Source organism: Melospiza georgiana, chromosome 12, assembly GCF_028018845.1.
Source record: "Melospiza georgiana isolate bMelGeo1 chromosome 12, bMelGeo1.pri, whole genome shotgun sequence".
In the NCBI taxonomy this organism is placed as follows: domain Eukaryota; kingdom Metazoa; phylum Chordata; class Aves; order Passeriformes; family Passerellidae; genus Melospiza; species Melospiza georgiana.
In genome coordinates, this window is record NC_080441.1 from 9,925,567 (window position 1) to 9,952,197 (window position 26,631).

At 41.3% G+C, this 26,631-nt stretch overlaps 1 protein-coding gene across 7 annotated transcripts in view; it reads right to left on the bottom strand.

Moving 5' to 3' along the window:
* Window positions 1–3,017: 3,017 nt before the first annotated feature.
* Window positions 3,018–26,631, bottom strand: part of TENM1 (teneurin transmembrane protein 1) — a 769,900-nt gene continuing 746,286 nt past the window's right edge. For all 7 annotated transcript variants that reach the window (XM_058032978.1, XM_058032976.1, XM_058032977.1 and 4 more), the window contains 7 exons: window positions 24,313–24,485; window positions 21,857–22,092; window positions 15,695–15,991; window positions 11,267–11,654; window positions 9,360–10,580; window positions 8,724–8,866; window positions 3,018–7,330 (listed from right to left, as the gene is read on the bottom strand). In XM_058032978.1, coding sequence (XP_057888961.1) covers window positions 6,572–7,330; window positions 8,724–8,866; window positions 9,360–10,580; window positions 11,267–11,654; window positions 15,695–15,991; window positions 21,857–22,092; window positions 24,313–24,485 — 3,217 coding nt within the window. In that variant the 3' untranslated portion in view covers window positions 3,018–6,571. The remainder of the gene's footprint in view (window positions 7,331–8,723; window positions 8,867–9,359; window positions 10,581–11,266; window positions 11,655–15,694; window positions 15,992–21,856; window positions 22,093–24,312; window positions 24,486–26,631) is intronic.

A 26,631-nucleotide genomic window follows, 5' to 3' on the forward strand; every position in this document is an offset into this window, starting at 1 on the left:
GGTGGAGGCTCCAAGTAACATTTGATAAGGCTGAAAGGTTTACCTTTTTACCCCCTCTGAGTGTGTGAGTGAGACAGTGCAAACAATAAAAGATTTTCTAGGAAGCTCAAATTTTTTGTAAATAGGAATAAGTGCAATAAATGAACAGCCTGGTCTTAACAGGGACTACTGGGCAACAATTTTGCAAAGTTGTGGTTGAGGCATTTTCAGTTCATTACTCTGTTTCTGTCTAATTGAGGGCCAAATTTCATCTACAGTGAACTGTCCCATCATATTTTACACTGCATGTACATGTGTTGCTCTGTGCCTTTTTTGTATGTGTGCTTGTTGGTTGAAATTAGTCTTACCTTAATACAGTGCCATACAATGGCAGATCCAGCATGATTTTCTCTTTGGTAAAATATTTAAAGGCTGTTTTTTTGTCGTTACATAACTGAGCAAATGCACTGGCTGGTTTGCTGTCACTTGTGCCCATTGAAGCTTTCCCTTCTCCTCCCTGCCTTAAAGGTTTCCCAGCCTGCTGTGAGCCTGCAGCGTCTGGTCCCTGGCAGTTCCTCTCCAGCTTTGCAAAGGCTGCTGAGCTGCTGGGTGCTGGCAGTGTGTGTGTGCAGCCCCAGCCTTCCCAGGGAGCTCTTCTGCTTTCCAAGTGCTGGGTGTAAACCCCTCGTTCACCTGGCCTCTCCTGGGAGCAGGAACAGGTGTGTCTGGGAATCATCCCTGGCAGATGATTGCACAGTGTAGGGATGCATGCAGTGGGAAGAACTGTGCCCAGGGCTGTTTCCTATTGAACTGTCCTCTCTTGACTCGAGGCTGAGGCTGCATGTGGAAAACCTGCAGCGCACAAGCAGCAGCTGCTCACCCGCTTTGCGGTGCAGTCAGCTGAGGATAACTGGTTTGACTGTGGTTGACTCCAGAAGTGCATTGTTCTTCTGAAAAGTACAGAAAATAGGCCAGAAGATGCCATTTCTGTTTAAAGCTGGGAATGTCGTTTCAGTTTCTGGTGTAAATTATTCAGACAAAAGGCTTGTATTGTTTCTTTTGGGTACCCAAGGGTCTGGAATTGCTGTAGGCTTAAACAAGGTGGAAACAGAGAGAAGCTGGTGGTGCCTGTGAGACAAGAAGTAGTTGCTTGGTTATGGCAACAGTAATTTGGAAATTATATTGATTTCCTACAATGACTTAGGTGTCAAGAGCTACAGATCCTTTTAGAGAGCAGCAGCTGCATTTTGTTGGTATGACTTCCCACATGATGTCAGTGTTGCCCGCTGCTTCCCTCCCACCATCTCCTTCAGGCTGCAGCCCCACTGGGCACAGTCCCTTGCTGTGCCCTGTTCCCCTGCCAGCCCTCCCACCCCTGTCCCCACAGCTCTGCAAGTGGCTTTGTAGCTCCCTGTGCTGCCCCAGCAGAGACAATGCTGCTCCTCTGCAGCAGCCGAGGCTCCCTCAGCTCTGGCTTTGCCTCCACTAAGCCCTCCCCTGGCTGTGACAGCCCTCCTGCAGCACTCAATCAATACCATATCCCAGGCTGGTTTTCTTCCCTTTTCTACTGGAGCACCCACCCCTTTGGAATCACTTCCTTCTCATCCACCCAGCACAGCCTCAGCCCTCCTGCTTGGTTCCTGCCCAACCCAGCTGTTCCATGGTTTTTCACCATGTAACCTTTTTAGCCTTATGCATTCCTTGTGCCCCTCCATTCATGTGCTCCTTCTCTCTGCTGCATGTACTGGGATTTTAATGTTTTATTTTCCTGGGCACATACTTTTGAGAACACAGAATCATTCATCATCATCTATTTGAGGCAGCTCTAAAGAACATGAAGCTTCTTAAACTTTGCTACTCACACTGCCAGCAACATTGACTTCACCCACACTGTTATCAGGAGTGCAAAGGCATTTAAGAGAGTATTTTTTCTCTCTCACATTTGCTTTGATGAAATATAACAACCTTTACACAGAAACTGGCTGGGATTTCACCTGCAGTGAAGCCTGCAGAGTTACAAGCATGAACTTTGGGAATCAGAATGAAAATTAAATCTTGCTAAGCAACATCCTGCCTCCAACTTTTGAGTCAATCAATATTGGCTGAAGTCCTCATTTAGCTCTATGGAAGTACCTTTTACTGACATGACCAGAATATCTCAAATACTGATGTAAACCGATGTAAACAAAGACAGCATCACATGCCATAAGTTTGCACCTTTATTTTTTAAAAATGAAATAGTCAAAGTACTTTCTTTTTCAAATATCGACACATAATATATTAACTTTCAGTATTTACAGTGTGTTGCTGGGATGTTCTTGTAGAAAATGCATGCTTCTGGTCTGAAACCCAGAGCAAAATGCATCAGACCATTTAACTGCAGCCATATAACATAAACCTGTACAGTATCCAGTCACTATTCAGCACAGGAGTTAGAGCAGGAATAAAAAAATTGGGATCTATTGTTTCCTAGCAACGAGGCTGAGGCCATTATAACACAATTTCTGTAAGATCAGAACCTCTAACTGGTGTTAGACAGAAAGTGAAGATCTTGGCATACATTGTAAACATTTTTTACTGTTGATGAGAAAGCTAAAAAGGAACATTACTTTGACATATATTGTATGCTATGCTTCTCGTTCTTGTTTATTGACACTTCTGCCAGAAGAGTATGAAGATTTTAATGTTTTATCATGGTTCATACAAGTAAAATACTGTCAAGGACACAATCTGATATACTAACATTTATTAAAAGGCTAAAGTCCACCACGAGATCTAAGGAAAAACTGGAAATTGTCAAACACGTTTCCTTAGACAAATAATGGCAGGTGACAAATGCCCAGACAAATCCACAGCGAGTCCAACTCCACCATTCCCAGTTTCTGCCTGAAGTGATTCCTCTGGCAGTCAGGGTGCTTTCCACCTGGTAATGTTTTGTATCAAGGAGAGGTTTCGATAGCAGCCAGCGTTTGATGGGCAAACCCCTGGGGCTGTGGGTGCAGCCTGAGCCGGGCGTCACCCGGGTGTCCCCGCGCCCGGACACACGGACGGGCACGCCGGGCACTGCCTGTCTCCTCTGGCTCGGCTGCACCGCGAGCTCCTCTGCCTGAACCACCTTCCCTTCTGGAACAGACCTTGGCTTCCAACAGAGCCCACCCTGGAGGAGCTGCTGCCCCTGCCCAGCCCTGGGGGGCTCCCTGGGCAGGGGGTGCAGGGTGGAACCCCAGAGCACGGCCAGGGCACGAGGCCACCTCTGCCCAGTGCCAGCCGAGGGATCAAACCAGAGAGCTCAAACCAAAGAGCCAAAGTGTGTGCACCCACTTGCACATTGACCAGTTCATATATATTTTTTTGGCTATGTTCTACATAGATATCTATATATATATATATTTATAACTTTGAAATGTTCTAGATTTACTAAATAAATATGAAAGCAAAGGAAATGTTACTTGTACACACTATTTGTTTGGCGGTCATAAAAAATATAGCATGTATTTCTCATGGTAGGTACTTTGCTACAGGATAGTGTGCAAGAGTGGATTTTATTTATTTTTATTTATTTTATACTTTATTTTAATTATTTTATTTTATTTTATTTTTCCCTCTTTCAGAGCCTTGTTTGCAGTGCAGAATGCTAGCATCAAATTATCTGATCTAAATAACAGTAAAAATTTCCATGCTATTGTTTTTCTTTTTTCTCAATTGGGTCTCTTTGTTATAGTGCAAAATACAAAATTAAAAAAAAAGAAAAAAAAGAGAAAAAGGAGAACTATATTAAAAAACCCCAAACCCACTGAGAAATTGCTCTAACTACTCAGAAAAAAAATGGAGACTGAAATATTCCCTGCCTCCATCTGAGGTTGTTGATGAACAAGACGGTCCAAAGCTATTTGTTCATGTAGTTCTCACAAATCACTGCTGGCTGGCCCATGTGGAGCTGCGATATGACTTCAATCTCCCATGCTTGCTCTTTCAGCAATAACTTGTTTCTTGAGCACTGTCATCTCAACACATTTATATTTAGTTTCCTAAATTTAAGAAACTGTTATGACGAAGGCATTTTTTTGCTTTTGTAACTGGGCCATGTAATGTCATGTGACTCTTAATGATACCATATTTTCATAAGAAATATTGTTCAAAATGCACCTTAGACTGCACCCAGGAAATGGGAAAATGCCAAATCTACTTTCAAAGACAAACTTTTAACACATTTAACTCTTTGACCTTTTGGCATAACATGAGAACAACAGTAATCAAGGCAGTATTAAAAACCACAGCTGTAGGTAATACAAAGTGCATTTCCTGCATATAATACAAATATAACTTTAAGAAACTAAAGGCACAAGCTAACTAAATATGTATTACATACTAGAAATGCACTGTTCAAGGTAACTCTAATAGCTCCAAATATTTGTTTATAATGGATCTTTAAAGCAGTTTGAAAATGATCCTCATTAGTGAATTGCAAAAAAGTATAATTGCTTAAAATATAAGTAAAATAGACTCTAATATTGACATCTTGGATCAGTGATAAAATACATCATCACATTTATGAATGCACTCTCTATATACAATTCATAAATTATTCTTCCATTGATTAAAAGTGTATTAGAGGCTCAAGGATTTGAAGGTCCATTTTTAGGCTGGTGTGGAGGTATTCAAATTCTCTGTGATTTGATGGAAAATTACAGAAATCGGAGCTGTCAAACCTGGATGTCGCCAGCTCCCTGTTCTGTACGTTAGTTAATGATGAGCCTGATCACAATGTGTATGTGCAGATTTTGGTCCACAGGTCCCCCTGGCTGGGGACAGATGAGGATTTCAGGGGCCAGGCTCCACCTCAGCCTGATCCTGCACCCCCAAAGCTGCGCTGGCTCCCAGGGGAGCAAAAGGAATCTGGGAAGAGACTGTAATGGGCTGAGGCTGAGACCTGAGCTCAAATCCCAGAGAGGGGCTCAGATCTCAGGTGCCAATTCAGGCTCATCTCTAACTTGGGTACAGTCTGCTCCACTTGCCCAAAAACAAAGGAAGAAAGAAAACTGGGGGGGAAAAAAGACAGAAAGATAAAGAATGCACTTGGTTGGCTTCTGTAAATATGAGCAGAAATTGTTTCAATATATTTACTACGTTTGTTCTGAAAGAAATGTGCAATAACTTCATTCTTACAGATACACAGGCTCTATAACAAGACTTCTAGATCCCTCTGGAAAGCTGCTTGCTCGTCCCCCCCTCCCTGTGTGCCTGGCCCACCTCCTGAAAATCGGGTCTTTTAAAAATGACAAGCTGGAGGAAGGATCACCTACTCTGCTATGAAGTAACTGTGCCAGTAGTGCATGTTACCTTGGGAAATAAAAATTTTTGTCCATGCAATATAATGCTTTTCTATGTGCTCTAGATATTGAGCTGAAAAGTGAAGAGTCATCCCCGAAATGTTCTATGTTTATCAACATATTTACTATCCACACTTAGGTTCATCAACTCCCAACCCACCAATCTTCTTCAGACTCGAAAAAATTAGTACTACAACAGGATTATTAATTTGAGATGAAAAGAATGTGATGTCTAAACCCAACAACATTGCACCTTCCAAATCATCTGTGTGAAGACAAGTCCTGGCCCAGTGACTACGGACAGGACGAATGATGCATGGCCTGACACTGCTCTAGGAGGGCTCCCAGCTGGGGTGTCCCCAGAGCACTGGGTTAAAGCCCAGCCTGGAGCACACATGCCAATGGAGAGCCTACTGAAGACTACAGTGCCCATTGAGCCCGCTTTAGCCACCCCATCTCTGGCTGAAGCCTGGCCAGCACGGTGCCACCAGGCAGACTGGCAGCTCTGTGTGTGCTGTCAGACCCCAGTATATCCCAGTGCTGAGGAAAACCCTGGGAGAGAGGCCTGACATGCACGGGTGGACACAATGTGATGTTCAGCACGGAGCAGCTGGCAGGTGGCCATGGCTGAGCAAAGGCCATAGGAACATCCCTGTACGTACTGAATCCAACCCAAGTCAGATTTCCCAGGTTAGAAAATCCCTTTGCTTTTAACTGTGAGGAATATATGTGGGGTTGGTAAGCAGCTGCAAAGTTTCCATACACAGTCTGGTTTCTGTATGCAATCCCTTCAACTTAGGGGAGATCTCACTGGGATAAAAGACACCCAGTAAATAAGAGTTGCAGAATCAGGCTCTGTAACCATTTAAATAACTGGTGAATTATTAAATCAACAACAACAAAAAAACTTGTGTTTCTTTAGGAGAAGGCAGAGCCCGTGGCGCTCGCCCCTACCCCGCAGGGCTGTGCGGTGTCACCCTGGGCACCTCGCGCGCAGGTCGCGCCGCTCGGCTCGCAGGACTCTGCTTCTGAAATTTTTGAATACTGCCACACAAGAACTAAAAATTGTCACTGTCATCTCTCAAAGAGTTAAACAAACGATATTAAAATACCATCTTCTGTCACATTTAAAGGCAGTTGGATATGTTTTTTCCTCTATATTTATATATACAGAGTTCTGATCTAGAAAAACCAATACAATAAACCATTTTACGTTTAAAAACAGGCAGTCTTTGGTGACGCAAAGGCAGAGATTTTCTTTGTTACCTTCTGCCTATTTCACTCTGTCTCATGAAGTGAATATTATTGGCACTGTCAGAAAGTTCGAGATACTGCTCCACAGATAAAACAAAATATCCATCGTAGCCTTGTACCCGCCCAGTGCTTAAAAGCTGCTGTTTCTCTCCATCTGTCCACGCCCGAATTCCTTCTTCCCCCTCCTGCAGCCGCCTCTGCTCCTTAGTCCAGGCCTGAGCCACGGCTCGCTGCCTGGCTATCTCCAGGACATGGTTCTTCTCCTCCTCCACCGTGGTTCCGTAGCGCACGTTGAAGCAGAGCGCGCCGTGCTGCAGCTGGATGTCGGCAAAGCGTCTAGTCCTGCCGTTGATCACCGACGTCATCTGCGACACCGTCACGTTGACGCCGTTCTCCAGGATGCGGCGCCCGCCCGTGCTGCCAATCAGGGCCAAATCTTCTTCCAAAGAGCCCAGCTTGATGAAGTAATGGGTGTCCCGGCCCTCGATGGTGAAATGCAGATTCTCCAGATAATGAGCGTTGTTGAGGATGGCAGCAATGCGCCGGCTGTCCTCGTTAGCCACCCCAATAATGTCAGCTGTCACTATACCGTCCTTTATGGCAAATTTGATGCCTTTTCCAAATACTGAAGGAACAGCTGCAAATCTCAGTTGCTTCACTCCTTCAGAACACTTGCCATCACTATACCTGGGCGTCATAGGAAGTTGGTCCAAGGATATAAAGTTTCGGAGTTGCTTTTGTAGCTCACATTGAATACCAAGGATAGTCTGGAAAAGAAAACATCAGTCAAGTTTGCAGGCAAGGTACCTCACCCTACTCATCTCTTAATTGCTTAGAATGGCTCTTCAATTTGTTTGGAAAGTAATGTGCACAGCTACAGAACCTGGACATGTGCACAGGCTTTTTAATCGCTTACAGTAGTGCTTTCTGTCTCTTGGATTCCTTCATTTCTAGGAACCAAATGCAAACAACATATTTATCACAAATGCTATTTTTGTATTTGTTCTTTTTATTTTTCCTCCCCCTTGAACTGTTACTCTAATGGCTGCTTTTTCAGCCTTTCGCAGTTCAGGGAAACCCAAATTCAAAGTTATGCCCTTTCATGTGGCTCTACTTAGTCTCTGTGTGTTTAATTACATCTTCTGTAGAACTGTGGTAATGACTTTTATAGCCCATTCTTTAAGGAAAGCAGGTTGTGAAGGTCTTGAGGCACTAGAGCAATAGGCAAGTACATCACATCTGTCAATCTTGCTCCCCATACAGGCTAGAAGAAACCTCACTCCAAGCCCCTCTTTGTCTTTTAACACTATCACTACATCTTTTCTGTGCCTTGGAAAAGCTTAACATCTCAGTGATAATTTTCCATGGGCATGCTCCACATCTGGCATGAGCTCCAACCCTCCAGCCTTCTGCACTTGGTGAATGCTAACTGTCTTAAATGCTGGGAACATGAATGTGAGCTCTCAAATGTTCTATGCATCTCTTTCCTGACTACAATAGAGGAAAGGCATCTTTGCAAAATCATGTTTCTTTGTTAACAGATGCTCATATGCAGAATGCGAGTGCCTGCTCAGAATATTGGCAGTTGGTCCTGTTGCAGTCACATTGATTGCTGGACTCTGATAGCTGCTGTCTGGCTCTTTGTTACTGAAAACAAGCCCTGGAGTAAGGCTAAGATTTACAGACCCCTTACAAATCCATAGCAGCATTTCTGTTTCCTGCAATAATTATGCAGAGCTACTGACTTGTAAAGCTGTTTATACCCTCAGTGATTTTCCAGTGCTTGTGGCATCTTTGCTAACAAAGATGAAAATCTGCTGTTCTGGTTTTTTAATTCCACAAGATTTTCTGTGGTTTTTTTTCAATATTCACAACAAATACTTTTACCCTTTTGTGTATTCTGTGCCTCAAATTTGGTTATTTTCTCTATAAATAGCTGCGGATTTTCTTCACTGTATTGCTAAAAGCTTCTCCTTGAACCTCTCTCCCACTCTGATGACAGTACATAATTGACAACATTAAAGTTTCTAGCATTCTTAAACAATTTGCTTTTCCTTATAAGTTAAAAGATATAGTCACGTTTTTTCCTTGGTATCCAATATTTTCTATTAAAACTCTTTAATTTAGTATTAAAAGCAGCTGAAGACAATATTTGCTAACCTTGCCAGGATCCCACTCCTGGGTTTTTGTTTGAAGCTGTAGAAGTTCGTATGTTGTCCCCAAAGCTTCTATCTCTGGTTTTGGGAATCCAGGCAGCACGTTGTGCAACTGGAAACCAAACAGCTCTAGCCAACTTCCAATGTCTACAAAACAAGAAATAGATGCTGGCAAAAAGGCTCATAAATCCTAGAAAAAGTGAGGGCTGTCTGCAGAAATTCCAGCTATGCAGAAATAATGATTTCACATCAATTTATGTTTCCTGCACTAGCTACAGCATTTACTGTAGCAAAGAAATTATTTGGTTACAAAGCATAGCTATACTAAAATCAATAGTGTTCCTTCTATCTATTTGTAATAGAAAAAATTCAAATTAAGCTGCTTCCATTCTTCCCCTTAGTTTAGCATTGAGAAAAGCAACAGAAGCAGCTATTAATTATTTTCTTGGTTACTATAAATGTTAGAGAAAACAGATCAAGCTCAGTAAGATGCAATCTATTAAATAAATTACTTCAATAGATTTAAGATTAGAGACTTTTTGCATGCAAAAGATTTCCAGAATGTTGAATCCATACTACAATTCAAGAGGAAGTTTTATTTTCGTTAGAGACATTTTCATGAGAGACAGGGTACTTTTACCTGTTGTATACTTAGCAACGTCTTGGATTTTGCCAACTGGGTAATTATTTTCAAACGAGTAGAGATTAAATGGTTGTGGGACAGCATTCAGGTGCTTCCATATACGGTGATTTGGTGTCGTCCACCGACCAGCAATGACGTCATAGTCCCGCTGCCCCAGATGGACTAATTTAGTAAGAGGATCATAGAGTCCTCCATGAAAACCAATGATAACCTCAAAATCTGGATTGGTGTCCTGGTAGATCTCTCCGTAAGGGGTGTACAAAATTTCTTTTATGACTTGGCCTCGACTGCTAAACACAGCTAGAGGCGTCCCAGTGTTATCGCAAGCAACATAATATTCTTCTCCACTGCTTAATTCCATTGCAATGAGATGACCTTGCAGATCATAATATAGGGATGTTATTTCTGAGCTAGTGTGATTGTACAAGTGAGTAACTCTTATTGGGTTGGAGAGATCAGCATAAAAGAACTGTAAGTGTTGTCCTAGGCTTGATTTGCTTGCAACTCGTCTTCCAAGACCATCATAACAGTATTGCACAGTCCAGCCAGACACTTTGTTATAGGCTTTGTTCAGCAAACCATTAGAGTTGTACTCGAAGATCTCATTGCCTCTTTGCCTGAGAAAACCATCTTCGTCCATTTTATATTGAATTTCCCCAAGCCTGGTAATGCGATCTCTCAGGTCGTATCTCAGAGGAGTGAGGCGCGCGCTGTTCCCATGGCTCAGCAAGTTGATGTTGCCATTAAGGTCGTAGCTGTAGCGCCACTGGGTTTTATCATTCACAGACACAGTCTGGAGCTGACCATCAGCGTCATATTCGTAAAAATACCTCGTTATGTTGGCATCTACCCCCACACGTATGTCACAGATCACCATGCGACCCATGTTATCATACTGGATGGTCATCCAGTAAGCAATAGACTTGAGAATTTCATACTGAACTTCTATCACCTGACCATTAGCACTGAAGATTTTGGTATGTTTCATCACAGTGGTGGTTATCACTTGGTTTAAATCGTAATTAATGACACTGAATTTCCCAAATTGTTCAGTCCTGCCAGAAACATCGACGTAACGGTACAGATCTATGGGGAGGGGCGTCTCGTTGATCATGGCCTGCATGCTGGTGACACGGAAGTTGTTATAGCTGTAGTCAAATCTGGCATTTACAAGCCCTTCTTCACTAAACCTGAAGATTTGGCGACCAATAAGTGGACCTGTCCAAAACAAACATGGGAAAGAGGAAAAACAAGAATTATGTGCCTGGTTTACTTTATCCTACAGATCTAGGACAGACAGGATATGACCTCAGGTATGCCCTTTAGGCTTACTACTCCTTAGCTGTCTCAGAAAATACCATTAACTAAGAATATGTTAGATTGTTCTCTCACAAACCTTCATTAATGCTTGCTCTACAAGTTATTTATATTTTATTAATATTTGTTTAAGTGAATGCTGTTTTATTCATAATTATGATTTCTATTTACTTACAAGATAATTCTAAACTAAAATTATTTCACATGGTGATTTTCTTCCTCGTGTAAGCAGTCCTTTTGAATCTATATTATATTACGGTGCAAACAGGGAAACTTGAAAATACAAACAATAAACCAACTTGATTTAGTATTTAGCAAATATCCACACAGAGGAATAAAACCAACAAAACATCCTAAGAGCTATTCCATACCAAGCAATAAAAAGAAAACTGTATTTCAAGTGGGACAGCTATATTCACCTATGGACACAGACACAGAGATATACACACATATTTTTCTAGTGAAACATAAAATATAAGAACTTGTAGACATAAAAATAATGGAATTTCACGCCAGGTAAGTGCAAGATCAGGGTGTTGCGAATGAGGAGACAAAAACTTTAGCAAAGCAGCCACACTTAGACAAACCTGTTTGCCTGTATCTGATGGTACAGATGAACCCATCGTGCATTAAATGTATTGTTTTAATAACCCCAGAAGACTCCTCGTAGGTGAAGGTGACTTGCGTGGTGTCGTAGAGGATCTCGGAGAGCCGGGACTGTTTGGTGTACTTGTAGAGGACCCTGCGGCCCGTGCCGGGGTACAGGGTCTGCAGCAGCCGCCCGTCGCGGGCCAGGTCCTGCACGAAGGCGGCGCCGCTGTCGGGCGGGGTGTAGATGTTGCGGTAGTAGCCCACGGACAGCATGGTCTGCAGCGCGTGGCGCACCATGCTGGGCATCGTCACCGACTGCAGCGACTCCGACTGGTCGTACTCGAAGATGTAGCGCCGCTGGCTGTGCAGCAGGAGCATCACCGACTGCAAGCAAACAGCAAGGGCACGGTCAGGGGGCACCAGGCACATGGGGAGCCAGCTAGGGAGAGCCTGCAGCCTATGGAAACGCTGAAACAACCACTCACTCTGGTGGTTTGTTCTTACTGTTTGTACAATTCCAAGTGAAGCTTTCAGCTCCAGGAGACCTGGCCAGCAAGGTGGTACAAAACAGGAGGAGAATCATAGCAAGTCTAGAGGTAAGGGCCGCCAAACTGGAAGGCAGATGTGGCTCTCAGTAGCATTTCAGCCTCATGCTGAGTTGCTATGTCGCTTTGAAATATTTAGGGCATCCTCTCAGGAAGCAAAAACAGGGAGATTTTGTGCATGTACAAGGTGTTTAGCTTTTATTGGCATTCTGCTTATCTCCAGCACAGACCTAGCCCTTTTCCTGTATATCTACATGGCCCCAGAGTTCATAATATCTCCATGCCTACAGATGGATGAAAATACTCTGCAGATTCTTTGGTGTGACTACTTCTGTTGCTTATTTTTAATGTTTACAAAGACTATAATTTCTGTACAGGTACTTGGTATTTGCCCTGTGTTGGTTAATTGTGGCTCATTAATGAAATCTGGCAGATGAATGTGAAAGCACATCAGATTTTTTCTATTGATAATTAAAGTTTGGGTTCTGTATGCCTTCTCACCCACCACGGAAAGTCACAGTGTCACAGATCACAAGCTGGCAGGTGAACAGTCACTGTTGAAACAAAGATATTGAAAACACAGACTGAAAATCTATGGGGAGCTTTGTCCCCTTGCCCCAGCTCTAGTAAGTGGCTTGGCTGGACCAGAGCACTGTACATTCCTTGCCTTGTCTGAGGTGTGCTGGAGCACCAACACTGCCCAGCTCTTAGCCCACAGCTCAAACCTACCAGGCGCATAAGCAAATTTGTCAGGCATCTGCAGGACTGAGACATCACACAAAACAAAGCCTTACATGGAACAGCATGACTCCTTTGTCACAGAGTATTAGGGAAAGAAATCAGCAAACTAGGATCTTTTCCCCTCTAAGCTCAAAAATCTTCTCTGGGAAGAAAACACGTTAAGATCAGCCCTGCAGTGTGTTAAGTAACACTGGCCCTCAGCCATTTTTCTCTAAAAAATAAACCAACTGCCCATTCAAAGGGCCAGAGATAGGCTCAGCCTTGGCCATCCTCTCTGCACCCCAGCCCCCTGCCTGCCCAAGATGTGTCTCTTCCTGCCCTTGGCAAAAGACATCTGTCACCTGTACAGCAGCCAGAGAGCACCAACATATGGCACTCCAGCTCCCCCTCTGCCAACTGGTGACAGTAGACCTTCACACCCAGCCTTTTCTATCACTTTACTGCTGCTCCACCAACCATTTCCAACATGCACCGTGTTTGTTTTGTTTCCACCTTCAGTCAAGAGTCTCCAGTCTGCAGTAAACCACTGGCTGAACTCTCTCCTAGCCCTGCTGTGACGCCTCTCTCTATATACTGCTCCCGTGCCTGTTTTTAAGCTGTCTGCCATTGACAGAGTATGAATAACAATATCAAAAACATCCCCAATATAACTTTAGTGCCCCTGTGTACCATTTTTACAGCACTTTTACAAAAAGTGCTTTGGCTTTTTCACTATTGTCCAGGATCATAAAAAGATAGACAGTACAAGGGCTGGAGGCTGAGTATCCTCTCAAGCCTATTAGAGGATACCATAAAGAAAAAAAAATTAATTCCCAATTCATCCTAATAACATTACAATAGATTTTCCAACACTGCACAAATTGGGTTCTAATTGTTTTAAAGGATTTCAGAGGGTGGCTCATAAAACATCCAGAAATCTGTCATTTTATTAAAGCAACCAGAGCCTGGTCAACCACATAATGATTGATGCCGTATGGCGTATCAAGACAAACAGCCAGTGGCCAATTACTGGGGGCTCTGCTGGGAATAGACAAATGCTGAGCATCACCACTAGATGTCATTTCTGTCCAACAGACACACACAGACACTCATCTGTTTTGTCTGCCAGATTTTGAAAGTGAGTTTGGAGTATTCAGGAGATTTTACAATGGTTTTAACTAATTCACAAAAGTGACCAAACAAGAGGAACTGAATCTCATCAGTAAGAATTATTTACAACGCTAACGTCATAGTGCTTTTTAAAATCTTATTTATTTGAGCTAATTTTCTAAGGGGCAGAAATTTTTGAAGGTGTACAATTAACTCATCTAGTGATAAAAATGAAGAATTAAATAACTATGAATTGGAAGCGACCTATATAATTGATTTTTTTTTAATGTAAGGAATTATTGGGTCTTACAAGGCTTCAGAAAACCTTTAGCAATCCTTACATAATTAACACAATGAATTATTGACTTTAATGAAGCCACAAAGTTATATTTCAATGTCTAATTTTGACAGTGAAATAATCTTTCTTTGGCCCAAGAAACAACAGTCACGGAAGTACATTAAATAGCTGGGAGATTATTGCCCATGGTGTGAATGACTTTCCATAATTTTAATGACAAGTTACTGCATTATCCAAGCTGCTACCTGAACCAGTAAGCTCTTTTGACACTGCTTCTACAAGATCAGGATTTGGCCTTTTGTGTAGAATTCTAGAATAACAGTGTTAAGTTATATGACTTTATTTATAAGCTCATCATAAAGTAAGAACAAACAAAGTGGTTTGGAAAGATAAGAAGCATACATCTTTCCAAAATTACAGTCCATTAGGTCCAAAGCAAAAAGTAAAAGATTCCTCCAAAAGGCACATTGCCCAAATATTTGAAAGCTGTAGAAAATGCCTGTTTACTTGTAATTTGCTAAAGAGCATCCAGACAAAAAAAGCCCTGACAAATTTATCTGAAACAAACTTCTGAAGCTCCTGGGGTTTGCCAATCTTGTTAACACATGCAAGAACCACACTGCATGCAGACAAGAAGGAATCACAGTTCTATGCATTTTCCAGTCTTGATCATTTTTTTTCACTGGGTTAGGTTTAAGTTTTTTGAGGATCTTAAATACATTAAAAATAAGTACAGCAGAGTTTATCTTAGAAGTACACATTTGGAACTCTTTAATATACAAGTAACTTCAAAGTCACTGGATTTCCTGTGTGGATTTCCTCCTATCAATGTTACCTCTTCTGCCCCACACCCCCCATAGCCTTTTCCTGTGGTTTACAGGTTCAGAGAAAATGTTCTGCTAACTCTGGGTGTATTGGATAGTCCAGGATGCTGCTATTTAAAAAACTTTGAATATGAGTTTTCACTGAGTTCTGAAAGCTTTAAAAATACAGACTGGCTTTCTGGTTTTGAAAGACAAGACCAAACAAAATGCTACTACAGATGAAGGTGGTCCTCCTTGGCTTGTATAATATTTACCTCCATGTTTTGTGACCATTGCCTCTAGACGTACATGGAACTTACAATATTCAGGGAATTTAGATGCAAAGTCACCACAAAAGCAGAGCAATAAGTCATTTCATATCAGTATTTCTCCCTAGAATGGCCCCCATAAATACTGCAGTAAGCTTTCTCACAGGATCAATCCCTTGTTTAAAATACAACATTGAATACGTAAGCTTGTGCTCATGGGTTCCTAATTTTGGCTTGAAAGAACTGTTTGTGGGGAGAAAAAGTTCTCTTTCAGGACTGTTATCTTTCTGACTGTTATCCAGAGCAGCAACATGATTTTCAGCAGTTAGGGCATCCTTTGTTCACTTGAACTTGGACTGAGACTGAAAAGTTGTTTTGATTTACCAATTAAACAATCCTGAGGTGCTGATAACTTTCTTCAGAACTAAACTGTGTCAGGTTTGAGCAGGTGATGTGTAGGTCTGAGCATATCCAGACATTTTTATCTAGTTATGTAATTCTATGCATAACTAATAATTTTCTGTTTTAAAAGTCTTAAACACTCTTGCAAGAGGCAGCATTATAACATAGCTCAAGAAATTATAATAAATATAATAAATAAATACAATATAGAAAATAAATATAATAAACCCCAATTTTTTTTTGCCTTGGCACAAACCCCACTTTTAAAATAATTTACCTTTTCTAGATATGTGTAACTCCATATTTTACCATCTGCCCATGTTCTGGAGACGATGTTCCCACTTGCATCATACTCCATTTTCTCAGTCCAGGTTCCTCTTTGGATGTAGGTGACCAATCCAGAGTGGGAATAAGTGATATTGACCTCATTGTACTTGCTGATGGGGGACCACAAAATGGGGCGTCCTGTCTGGTCGTACATGATCCGAAGAGTGAATTTCCGATGATCATCATAAATCTTCCCTGTTCTGGTCACGTGGTCAAAGTCAATGGAGAGCAGGTTTCTGTTGTGGGTCTGAACACAGAGGTACAGTACAGTAAGAACACAAGGCTGACAGGTCTGTGTCAGCCCTAATCAAAGTGAGCAATGCTTTAACTTTGTGAGTTGGGCCTTAGTGAAGACAAGAAAAGAGAAAAGATTCAGATGAGAAATGGAAAAATTGTTCCTTGCGCTCAGTATTATTATATTTGGCATTACAAGATGTTTCCATGGTATAAACCCTCACCTCTGTTCTCACCTTTTCCTGAATTTTTCTTCTTTCTTCTCAGCTGTGGATTAAATTCTTGATTCCAGCCAGAGATGTGTAGTTAAATCCACACACTAAGAAAGATCTAGTACCTCACATCCTCTCTTGAATTCTGTTAACACTGACAGGTCAGCTGGTGCTCCGGGACAGCCCTCACAGCCCAGGTCACATCCTGGTGCTGCAAAGGGCAGAGCTGACCCTGCTCAGCAGTGTCCTCACAAAGCCACCTCCCCCCCAGACCCTGAGAGCCAGCAGCAGCCGTGCCTGGTACTGGCCATGCTCCTCGTTGCTGCTCTCACCACATCTGGGAGCAGCAACTGCTGTGTCTGACAGGTGGGGCACAGCCCAGTGCTCAATTTGAAATCAAGTTCAGAACTGAGTCAGACTCATGAAGACAAAATACATTTATCCAGTGCTATCATCATCTTTACAGGATGGCATCTTTAGATCATTCAGTCACTGGGAAGTCTCTATTAAACACCATTTAAATCTGATAAATAATTTAAGGAACCATAAAATATTGTTCATTGACATGTCTTTTTCAGATCAATGCCCAATGTGCTTGTTGCATTAATCTACCACATTTTATCTGAACACTCTGTTCCCATGAATGACTTCCTGACAGCACAGACAATGCCAGTGCAGGTGTCAGCACAGAGGGGGCTCAGTGCTTGCTCCTCTCTGAGACCTGGAGGCACAGCCATGGAGTAAAGGGTTAATAAATCTTGGTTAATAATTCAAGATGTGATTAGAATGAACATTTCTTTTTTGTTCTGATTTTAGATACAAAATAATCACAGAATCTAGAAAAGCAGGTGTTCTTTCTTCAACTACCATTTCTGGAGTTTTATATACACACATGTCTAACTTTAATAGTGTTCATTTACAATAGCTGTAAAATACCTATATACCCCTGTAGACTGCTGTAACTATTACAATTTATGCTCTAATGATAGTTAAGGAGCCCAAGCAAAATGTGATGCTCAGTTCAACTATATTTGCTTGTATACAGACTGATGGTTTAAGTTTAATATGATATATTTTTAGCAAACTTCCTAAAATTTCTGAAATTTTAATTTTTCTTGGTGGAAAAATAACTGAAAAGGAAGCAGGAGGCATACCCTGTGTCTTATTCATTTATGTTCCATGTACATGTTTAATGTTCTTATTGCTATTACTGTCATTGTAGACTGCAGTTAGGAGAAAGAAGAGCCTTGAAAACAAATTGCTTGCAATCTGAATTTCAGAGACTATACAAAAAATAAGAATGAAAACCAAAGAGAGGCAGAATTAGCAGTGAAGTGGAAAGCAGCAGTAATTGAAAACTCAGAGAGTTAAAATAAGGTTAAAATACTTTCCTTATATTGCACATTTTATGTCTCATTTGTTTACTTTCTTCTATTAAAGTGAAGTTTAACACCCTTCTCAAAGCAAGACAGGATCATAAATGGGTAGGAGGACTCATTTCAATGCTGCTATTGACAAGCTGATTTCAAATCCCAGTGGCTTCATGAGATGCCTCCTCCAAGATACATAAACCATAGCAAGGAGCCCCCTGAGAGTGGCTGGAGCTTGTGTTCTGCTATGAGCCAGGGAAAACTGGTTTCTGAAAGCAATGTCAGGTTGGAATACCAGCTAATGAAAATAGTGAGAAAATTCAGCTGATTTCAGTAATGTTAGAAGTAAATAAAATATATATTTATTCTATATTTTTAAAACATTTGTTGACTCTACTTCCATAAATTTTTAGCTAGAAATCTGCAGTGTAAATATCACATAAACGTGCACTTCTTTTGATTTAATTTCCACCCTGTCTGATATGTAAGCCAGACGAGATAACTGCATTCTTTCCTTGTCTGTGTTTTGGTTTGAGCCAATGCAAGCTCATACACCCTGGCAGAGGACTTGGTCCCATCTTTAGAATTTGCTGTAAGACTGGTAAATAAAGAGAGATCATTTGCTAAGTGCAATAATTAACATGGCTGTCAAAGCCTGAGTCTGCAGGACTTTTGAACTGAGGCCACTGAGTTACTTTTGTTGTTGTTATTAAAAAAAAAATTAAAAAAAAAAAAAGAAAAAATTAAGACTGGCCAAGCATTCACTTTTCAATTTTGTAGACATTCAGTTATAAAACCTGGACTGCATCCAATGCCACGTTCCTCAAGTTATGCAAAAGTCAGGAGGGAGCAGAGCTGCATTCTAATCAGTGTATTACTATGCATCGTGCTCATCAGATTTAACAGCAGTCTTTGCTTCATTTTTAGAAGTCAATTAAAATAGCAGTTCAATTGATAAAAAAGAAGTCTTGCTAGATTAAGATTGATGTTAAAATGCCTGATTGTACATAGATTTATTATTAATATAAAATGCATACATGCCCACAGACTCTTTTATATATGTTCAAGAAGTGCTGGGGCAAGCAGTTCTTCACTTAAAGGAAACCTGTGGTTAATTTCTGTTTCCCACATTGATTTAGACCCTGAGATAAAGTTAGATGACTGTTCCAGCATTTCAGTTAACTTCTGTCCTATCTCCAGAGCAGGGAATTCACACCATGCAGAAATCCAATCCTTTAAAACCCAATATTTCCAGCATTATTCAGAACATGCTAACAGTGGCCTCTTTCCAAAACTGGAAATAAAACTAATAGAGTCACATGCTTTCAAGATTGTTGCTAATTGCTATTAGAATTAAAAAAGTTAGGACCAGGCAGATAAGGAAAAGCTTTATTCTCTTTCTTCTCTTCAAGTAGGTCATCATTTATCTCATCCCCAGCTACCTGCCTTCTAATTTATACCTTTTAGCAGTCAAAGCCATTTGTTTCACTGATGGAATCAGGACTGATTTCTAAGTAACATCTTTATACCTCATTTCTATGCTATTTTTTTCTCTCTTAGAAAACTCTTCCATTGTGCTGTTTTTTCTTTAACTGAGGGCTCCTGCAAGTCTGTTCATTTCCATTGAGAACTGCTCCAGTCCCCAGAGCTTTTCTTTACATGTATTTTCAAAGTTCAGCACAGTTCTTTCTGCCCTACATTGCAAGCTTTCTAACACACTTCCTATTGTGCCAGGCATGGCATATTAAGTATTTAAATACTTTATTTTAAAAATATAACTCACTAAAAGTTTTCAGAAGGTCTGTCCAGAATCTCATCCAGCATAATGAATTTCAATGATACTATTTTTTTTCCCAGCAGTACTCAAGGATCTGTCCACAGCAAGCCCTAAATCCATTTCATTATTTGGTATACTGTTCCAAACACACTATAGGATGGTTCTTTTGTTCCTGCTGTGCTGCATTTCCTGTAATCACCAAGAAAAGAGAGCTGTGTCTGGGTAGATTCCTTTGCTCTACTGTTCCAGCTCCTTCCATCTCCAGTGACTCCATTCCACCAGCACACCACGCAGGCATCTCAGTGCTACAGATGAACTCCAGGATCCAGATATTTCTGCTATTCTCCAAAGTCCTTCTTCATGGTCTTACCAGGCTCAGCAGTCCCTCTGTCCCTTTCTCTTGTGCCTATTTACATGGTGGCTCCTTTGTGCAGAATACAATTGGACTTGATGATCTTAGAGGTCTTTTCAAATATAAATGATTCTATAATTCTAACATTTCTCCTCCTTTCCACTCTAAAACCCTCCTTTTAGAGGAACCTGTGCTGTCCCACCAGGTTTCCCTACAGCTCTCAGAACAACAATCCTAGAGCTCAGTACAGCCAGGACTGCAATACAGGCACCTGGCTTGTCCTTCTGAGCAGGCAGGGGACAATTCCCAAGTGCTCTTGATCTTGGGTAGGTATAAAAGGACACAGCTTACAGAAATAAAAAATGCAATGTTCAGGAGCTCTGTTGTTAGTGCATAGTTTAGAAGGACAAAGAGTAAAAGACATCAGCATACTAAAATTATTCTTTCGCCTTCCATCCTCTCTCAGGATGAAAGTGAAGGAGGAGGAATACATGAGTGGTTTTGTCCACCAACAGCCTATTCCAAAGGCAGGTCAATCGTTGACCTCTGGATACCCTCAGTATTGCAATATTTCAATGAACAACTTATTTCTCCAGGCAGAATTCATTTAATCCTGACCAATTTGTGAATTTTCTTTTTTTGTTTTTTGCCAGGCAGTGTTAAAGATCACATAGAAACAAGTGAAAATGCAAAAGAAACTGCAGTCAATTTCAACAATAGAAAATACAAACTGCATAATGGAGAAACTCTGCAAGATGAAGTGGTTGTATTAAACAGAATTGTGATGAACAACCAGTCCCTGGCAATGTAAGCAGAATAGATGACTGATTAAATCCTTTCTGTTTACCATCTTTTTACATAAGATTCTTGTAGAAAAATGTGCCATACTGTTATTTAAGCACAAAGTTACACACAAAGCCTCCAACTAAATAAGCAACATGAGCCAAGGAAGCACAGTTTGGATCCTACCATCTTAACATATTTGTCACAGTGCTAAGTTCAGCTTCCTCCCCAGACAGGGCTATGAGGCCTCACTAATTTAGAGAGGAAGGAGGCAGGAGGTGGGCAAGAAGAACTAAAAGAAGCTTCTGCCTGCTTGCAAGATCCTAAAAAGTAACTGTGACTGTCAAATCTGAACAATGCCCTTTCAAACAAGTGTTTTACATACAGTGCCCAGTCTGGCCAGATCTTCCAAGTCTTGCATTTTTGATTGAGCAGTTCAAAAGCAAACAGATGGTACACTTAAAAAAATCTATAGTATCTCATAATCAAAATGAGATGGTTTTGATTTTGGTGGTTTTGACAATCCAGGGATTTTAATAACCATCTCTATATTTTCAGAGCTAACAGGTGTACCTTCAGACAAAATTCCTATCCAGAAAGGTTGCAGTCAATAACACAATATTTTTAAGGCAAAAATTCCCAATTGTACTATTGGTACAGGCATTTTAAGTGGTATTCATGTGAAAACCAGGATTGATTTAATAAAAAACCTGTTTAGCAAAGTAGCAATCTCTTTGAGCCATGGTGTTATGTAATTAAATGCTGAATGTTGACCATCTGTCATTGTACTCACAGGTAAAAATAAACCAACAATGCAATGTTAAAGCAAGTCTTTCTTGGAGCTGTGGTGTAACCCAGCCAGAGGGAGTTGGGGGTTTCAAAGCATGTGGGAGAAGGCAGAATTAATACACAGCCTGTCTGGATACACAGGGAGGCTCCACATCACTCTGAGTCCAAGCAAAGAAACCCAAAGTGTGTCCTGCAAGAGCCTCTGCCCTGGGCAGCGCTGGCACCCCTCAGCTCCCCCAGAATAAAAAGGTTGATAGATCTGAGAGGTGCAAAATGTGGCTCCAACTTTGCTGCTGTGCCAGGGTAACTATGCACTGTCCTTTGCTCACAGCTTCTTCCAAAGCCATAATAAGTTCTTAGTTGAAAAAGAATGGGAAGAAAAGAACTAATTATGTCTTGAGGTCAAATCTTACAATCAAAATCAAACAGAGATCAAACATCCCTGAAGCTGTTGGAGGAGTTTGGTTTTGAAATTCATGGCTGGGGCCCACCACTGATACAAAATTTTCATTCTTATGAAGTATAACATTTCAACATGATTTTACTTCAATGGCTTTCAAAAGGAACACTACACTTAGACAAGAGGAAGCCTTACCCTTAGCCTTCTCTCAAATGTAGAGATATTGCCTTTGGTCTGCTCCCTCCTTTGCCTCCATTCAATGAGATTTGAGTTATGCTCTCCAGGAAGGGAGATATTGCACTTCCCCAGCGTGGGGCTGACAACCCCTGCTAGAATGTGAGGTTCTGTGTTCAGAGTGATTTCCATTCCACTGGCAAAAGTGACTCTCAGGGACCCATCCGGGCTGATCCTGTAGATGTTCTGTGTGTTATCTGTCAAAAAACAACAAAAATCAGGGAACAGAGAGAAGTGCAGATCTCCAGATTTATAAACCAAATTTTAGGCATGGCAGGGCTCAGTTTGTAACCCAGGGAGGTTACAGACAGCTGAGCCCCAACCACAGTGTGAGTTTTGCAAGCTGTAGCCTCCAGATCTTCCCAAGTGTGAAGAGCTTTTTATTACATTTGGCCTGATGATTTCCATTGTGAAGGTTTTCCACAGCAGGAATAAAGGATTTTTGCTTTCAGCTTAAAAGTGTGTAAAACCATAAGCTGAGTACTGACCATCAATATTGTGATGATCTTAGCATGTTGCAGAAAACAGGAATATGTACAGCTTGAACAACTGCAAGTATCTGAGGTCAAACAAGAAAGCTGGTTTCCAAATATCTAGGCTGACAGCCAGTCTCCCATTTTCTCTGTGTCACTGTACAAAAAGCTTTTACTCTTCCCCATTAGCAGCAGGACTCAGGGCTGAGGCACAGGGATGATGAGCCACAAGGCTGAAGCTTGTGGTGCAACAGAACAACTGGGAAGTGACTGTGGCCAGAAAAATGAATGGATCAGCAGTGGTGGCACAGTGAGCAGCTCCAGGGACTCAGGACTGTGCCACAGAGGGCTATTAAGGGAGCTGGGGTGACCCAGCACAGCCTCCCTCTTCTCCCCAAAACTACCAGAAGTGGGTGGAGGGTTCAGAGCAGGTCTCCACTCAGAGTAAATGAAGGCACCAGACACTGGAGTTCCTTTCCCTTGCCTGGGCAGTGCAATTCCTCCTCTGCAGACAGAGCTGGGATATGGAGGTTCCTGCAGCTCAGCTGCAGGGGGAACACCAACATGAGCCTGAGTTTAGTGCTAACATACAAAACAGAAGTCTCACCCTTACAGCAAGACTGAACTCACTCCAGCTAGGGAGTATCCAAAGCATCCTTTTTTTAAAGCCAGTCCACATGGAAGTAACTGGTGCAGCTCTTGAGATATGAATACAAGGAAAATAGTAGGGTATGACAGAAAGTAAAGATAATTGGATGTAAGGATATCACATCTGACTGGCTGTTCACAGGGTGCTTTGTGCTAGTTTTTCAGAGATATGTAAACATGTAAATTATATGAATTTATGAGACACATGCAATAATAACTATAGCTGTTAATTTCTGGCACTGCCTGTTGTGTGCAAGCACTTTCCTGAGACAGACTTTGATAATTTAACAACTTTGAAGAGTTTCAGATTTAAGGACAGACAGATCAGGCAGCAGACGGTGCAGAGAGCAGATGGAGTCACTTGGACAAAGCTTAGCAGGTGACAGAACAATATAATTATTTCTATTTATGCAGTGCTGTCTCTACCACACAATAGTAAAGAGGAATGCATTGTATCTTTTGAGGTGAGTTCTTCCTAGTTTTTTCTTATAGATCAAAACTTGAGAGAAAGAAAAGTTCTGTGATGAGCTCAATTACAAAGCTTTTTTACAGCAGACCTGGAAAGACATCAGAGAGCTATTTCCCAGCACCTGCTCTCTCAAAGCCTGAGTAATCCATTGACAACAAAAAAACCCAACAAGGACAAAAGACCCCAGATCGATTAAACTATGTAAACCCAGAACTCTGGTGATAAATCTGCAAAATCTGCAGGAGGACACTAGCACACTTCTATTAGGCAGAAAGCAGGGTTTTTTTGAGATATATGATATTACCAGGGAAATACTGTGGTGTCTACAGGGGTAGAGTCAAAATCTAATCCCCGAGGTAGCCACTAGCAGAGATGGGCCACATTCTCCCCTTTCCTACAAGTGCTGTCACCAGGTCACAGAACTACCAGGAAGAATACACAGTATTGGCCAAAGGTGGCATTTCAGTGCTAAAATGACAGTGGAACCTGTCATTCTTCTGGGAAGTATTTCTTAAAATAACAAAGCTCAGTGTATTGCAAGTTAGTTCAAGTCCTCCAAATACTGCAGCAGAAAGTAGCATGTAAAGCCTGGAGACATCAGAGATTTCAATAATTAGGTTTTATCCATGGAATTCTTCTAGGAAAAGAAGAATTCACTTGTGGCTTGTTTCTAACTGGTAGCCCAGCAGAATTGTAGCTGTTGGTGCTGAAACATGGAAGAAACAAATGAACTAATTCTAATGTAGTTTTTTTTTTTTCTGGCCAACAGTTAAAAATGCAGTAATGTCTAGTGATTAGGGAAGAAATAACAGAAATGCTTTTATTACCTTGCTTTAAAGTATATATTGTAGAGGTAGCTGAGAAGTTTGTGGCTGTGATCACATTCTCCCTGTTGGAAGTATCAAGTTCCACTCGTGTCAGTTTTTCAACATCGCTGTGGAAGCTGCTGACTTCCCCTGTTGGGAAGGTTGCATTGGTCAGGTGGCCATCAGAGTCATACCTGCAAAATGATGTTAAAGAGTCATCAAAATACACCCCCTGTTGTCGTGCAGATACTCCTAAAAGCAGAAAAAATTGTAAAAGAAGTAGGAAGCATTGTCAACACTGTGCAGTATGTAAAAAGGTAAGAATTGGTCCATTTAGTCACTCAAAAAGCATTCAGTACCTAGTCTGAATTCCTGCTAGGAGTCTTTTTCAGAGGTGCTGGATCAGATAAAACTGTGAATACTGTGAGATGCTACCTACATCACACAGCCCCTGCCAGAGGTTTCTGTGCTGCTCACGGCTGGCTGGGGCTTCCCCAGTGGGCTGCGATGCAGGAGCGAGGCCACTGGAGGTCACTCGGTGGTCAGGCATCCAACTCACCCTAAAACAGCATTTTCATACCCATAAAATTAAATAAAACTAGTTCTTACCTTCTGCAACACTTAAAAGCTGCCTTTTGTCACAGATGTGTGAAGCACATAATATGAGTGGTGAATGCAAAAAGGGGACCTAAAGCGTAACAACAGTGATAAAATTAGATTGAAATCTGCAGGAAATAAGTTGCCTACATGGGTTTTGCTCTTGTGTTTTGTTTCCCATGGGTCTACTTAAATCAGCAGGAGCTTCTCACCTAGAATCCAGAGCACTACATTTCAGTTCACCTAAAATTCATCAGTGCTAAAGAAATTCTTGCAGCTCAAGGTACTTGATTGTGAATCAGGCCATGTTACCAAAAAGTCAATAATTAATTCCAGAGCTCTGGAGCAGCATTTCTAACAGGTCATTTCAGTTCTATCAACATATTTCTTCTTTCTGATGGTTCAAACAGAAACCAGCACAAAGCATTGCTTGGTGCTTGATATTGTTTCATAATAATGCTTCACATCTTAAAAATCTTATTGATGCTGACATGTTTTTATTCACCTAAGACAACTCACTGATATTGCAGAGTATTTGCATGAGCAAAATCAACTCATGTTCATAAAACAGAAACTTATTGTGCAGGTATGAAAGCATAATTAAGTTTTCATGTTTTATTAGTTGTCTCCTCTCACAGACCAAACCAGTACATCAGCTGGCAGAACTGCACTGTTGCCAATGAAGCTCCAATTCACATCAGCAGATGATCTGGCTTTGTTCCTCCCTTTCAGGTATTGGCATAATTTCTCTAGGATCTTTACTTGCCCCTAATTAGTCAGACAAAATCTATATGTCACAAGAAGTATTGATGAACAAATATCAGGATCTTTTTATCTTCCCTCCAATATTAAGGAAGAAAAATAGAGCTGCTATTTTCCAAATAAACACTAGAGAATGAACTAGTGACCATCTTGTGGTTTTTTAACAAATAAGTTAAAATTAATCAAATTATAAATTAAAAATAATCTCTCTCCTTTTCACCTCTCACTGCCCTTATATATATTGTGTGACTTATTTACATTCTCCCCTTATGATGGTTCTGTGCAAGTTGACTGGGTGCCACAGGCAGGGACTAAAACTGACTCAGATCACTACTTTTCATCATTAGAAAACTCCACGAACATCAGGCAGTTATATTTCATTTACTGCTTGATCAAACAGGTGTGACAGCTTGCTAGGTTATTTGTATTTGCTACTGTACCACAGAAAATCCCCCAAAACTGCATTTTTAAGGTGCAAATACAGCTGGTTTATTGCAATGTACTTGTGTTCAAGACATGGGATCCATCTTCACTAAGGATCCAGTTTGGCTGCTGATAGTGCAGCTGCCGAAAAACAAAACTCCCTGTCTAGCTGAAAATGGGATAAACTGTTCCTGCCTGGCTGGCCAGAAAGTGCTGACTGGTAATGAGACCCAGCACATGCCAGAGGCCTCTCACTCCTGTAGATGGTCCCACTGACTTCAGGAGGACACTCAGAACAGTGTCTCAGTACTGATTCCACACCATGATCATCTAAAGGGTTTTTATTCCCTTCTAGATTGCTCCAAGAAACTCAGCCCTCTGAGGACAGGTTCTGTCACCTTCTACATGATGAATAGCAGCACACTGGGACTCAGCTCCTGCAATGTCCTACCCATACTAATAGGGGTGGAATCATGACATATTTCTTAATGTTAATTTGGGGCTCAGTTATGCCACTGTTAATCATGTCAGTGACCATTTAATCATGCAAATAATTGC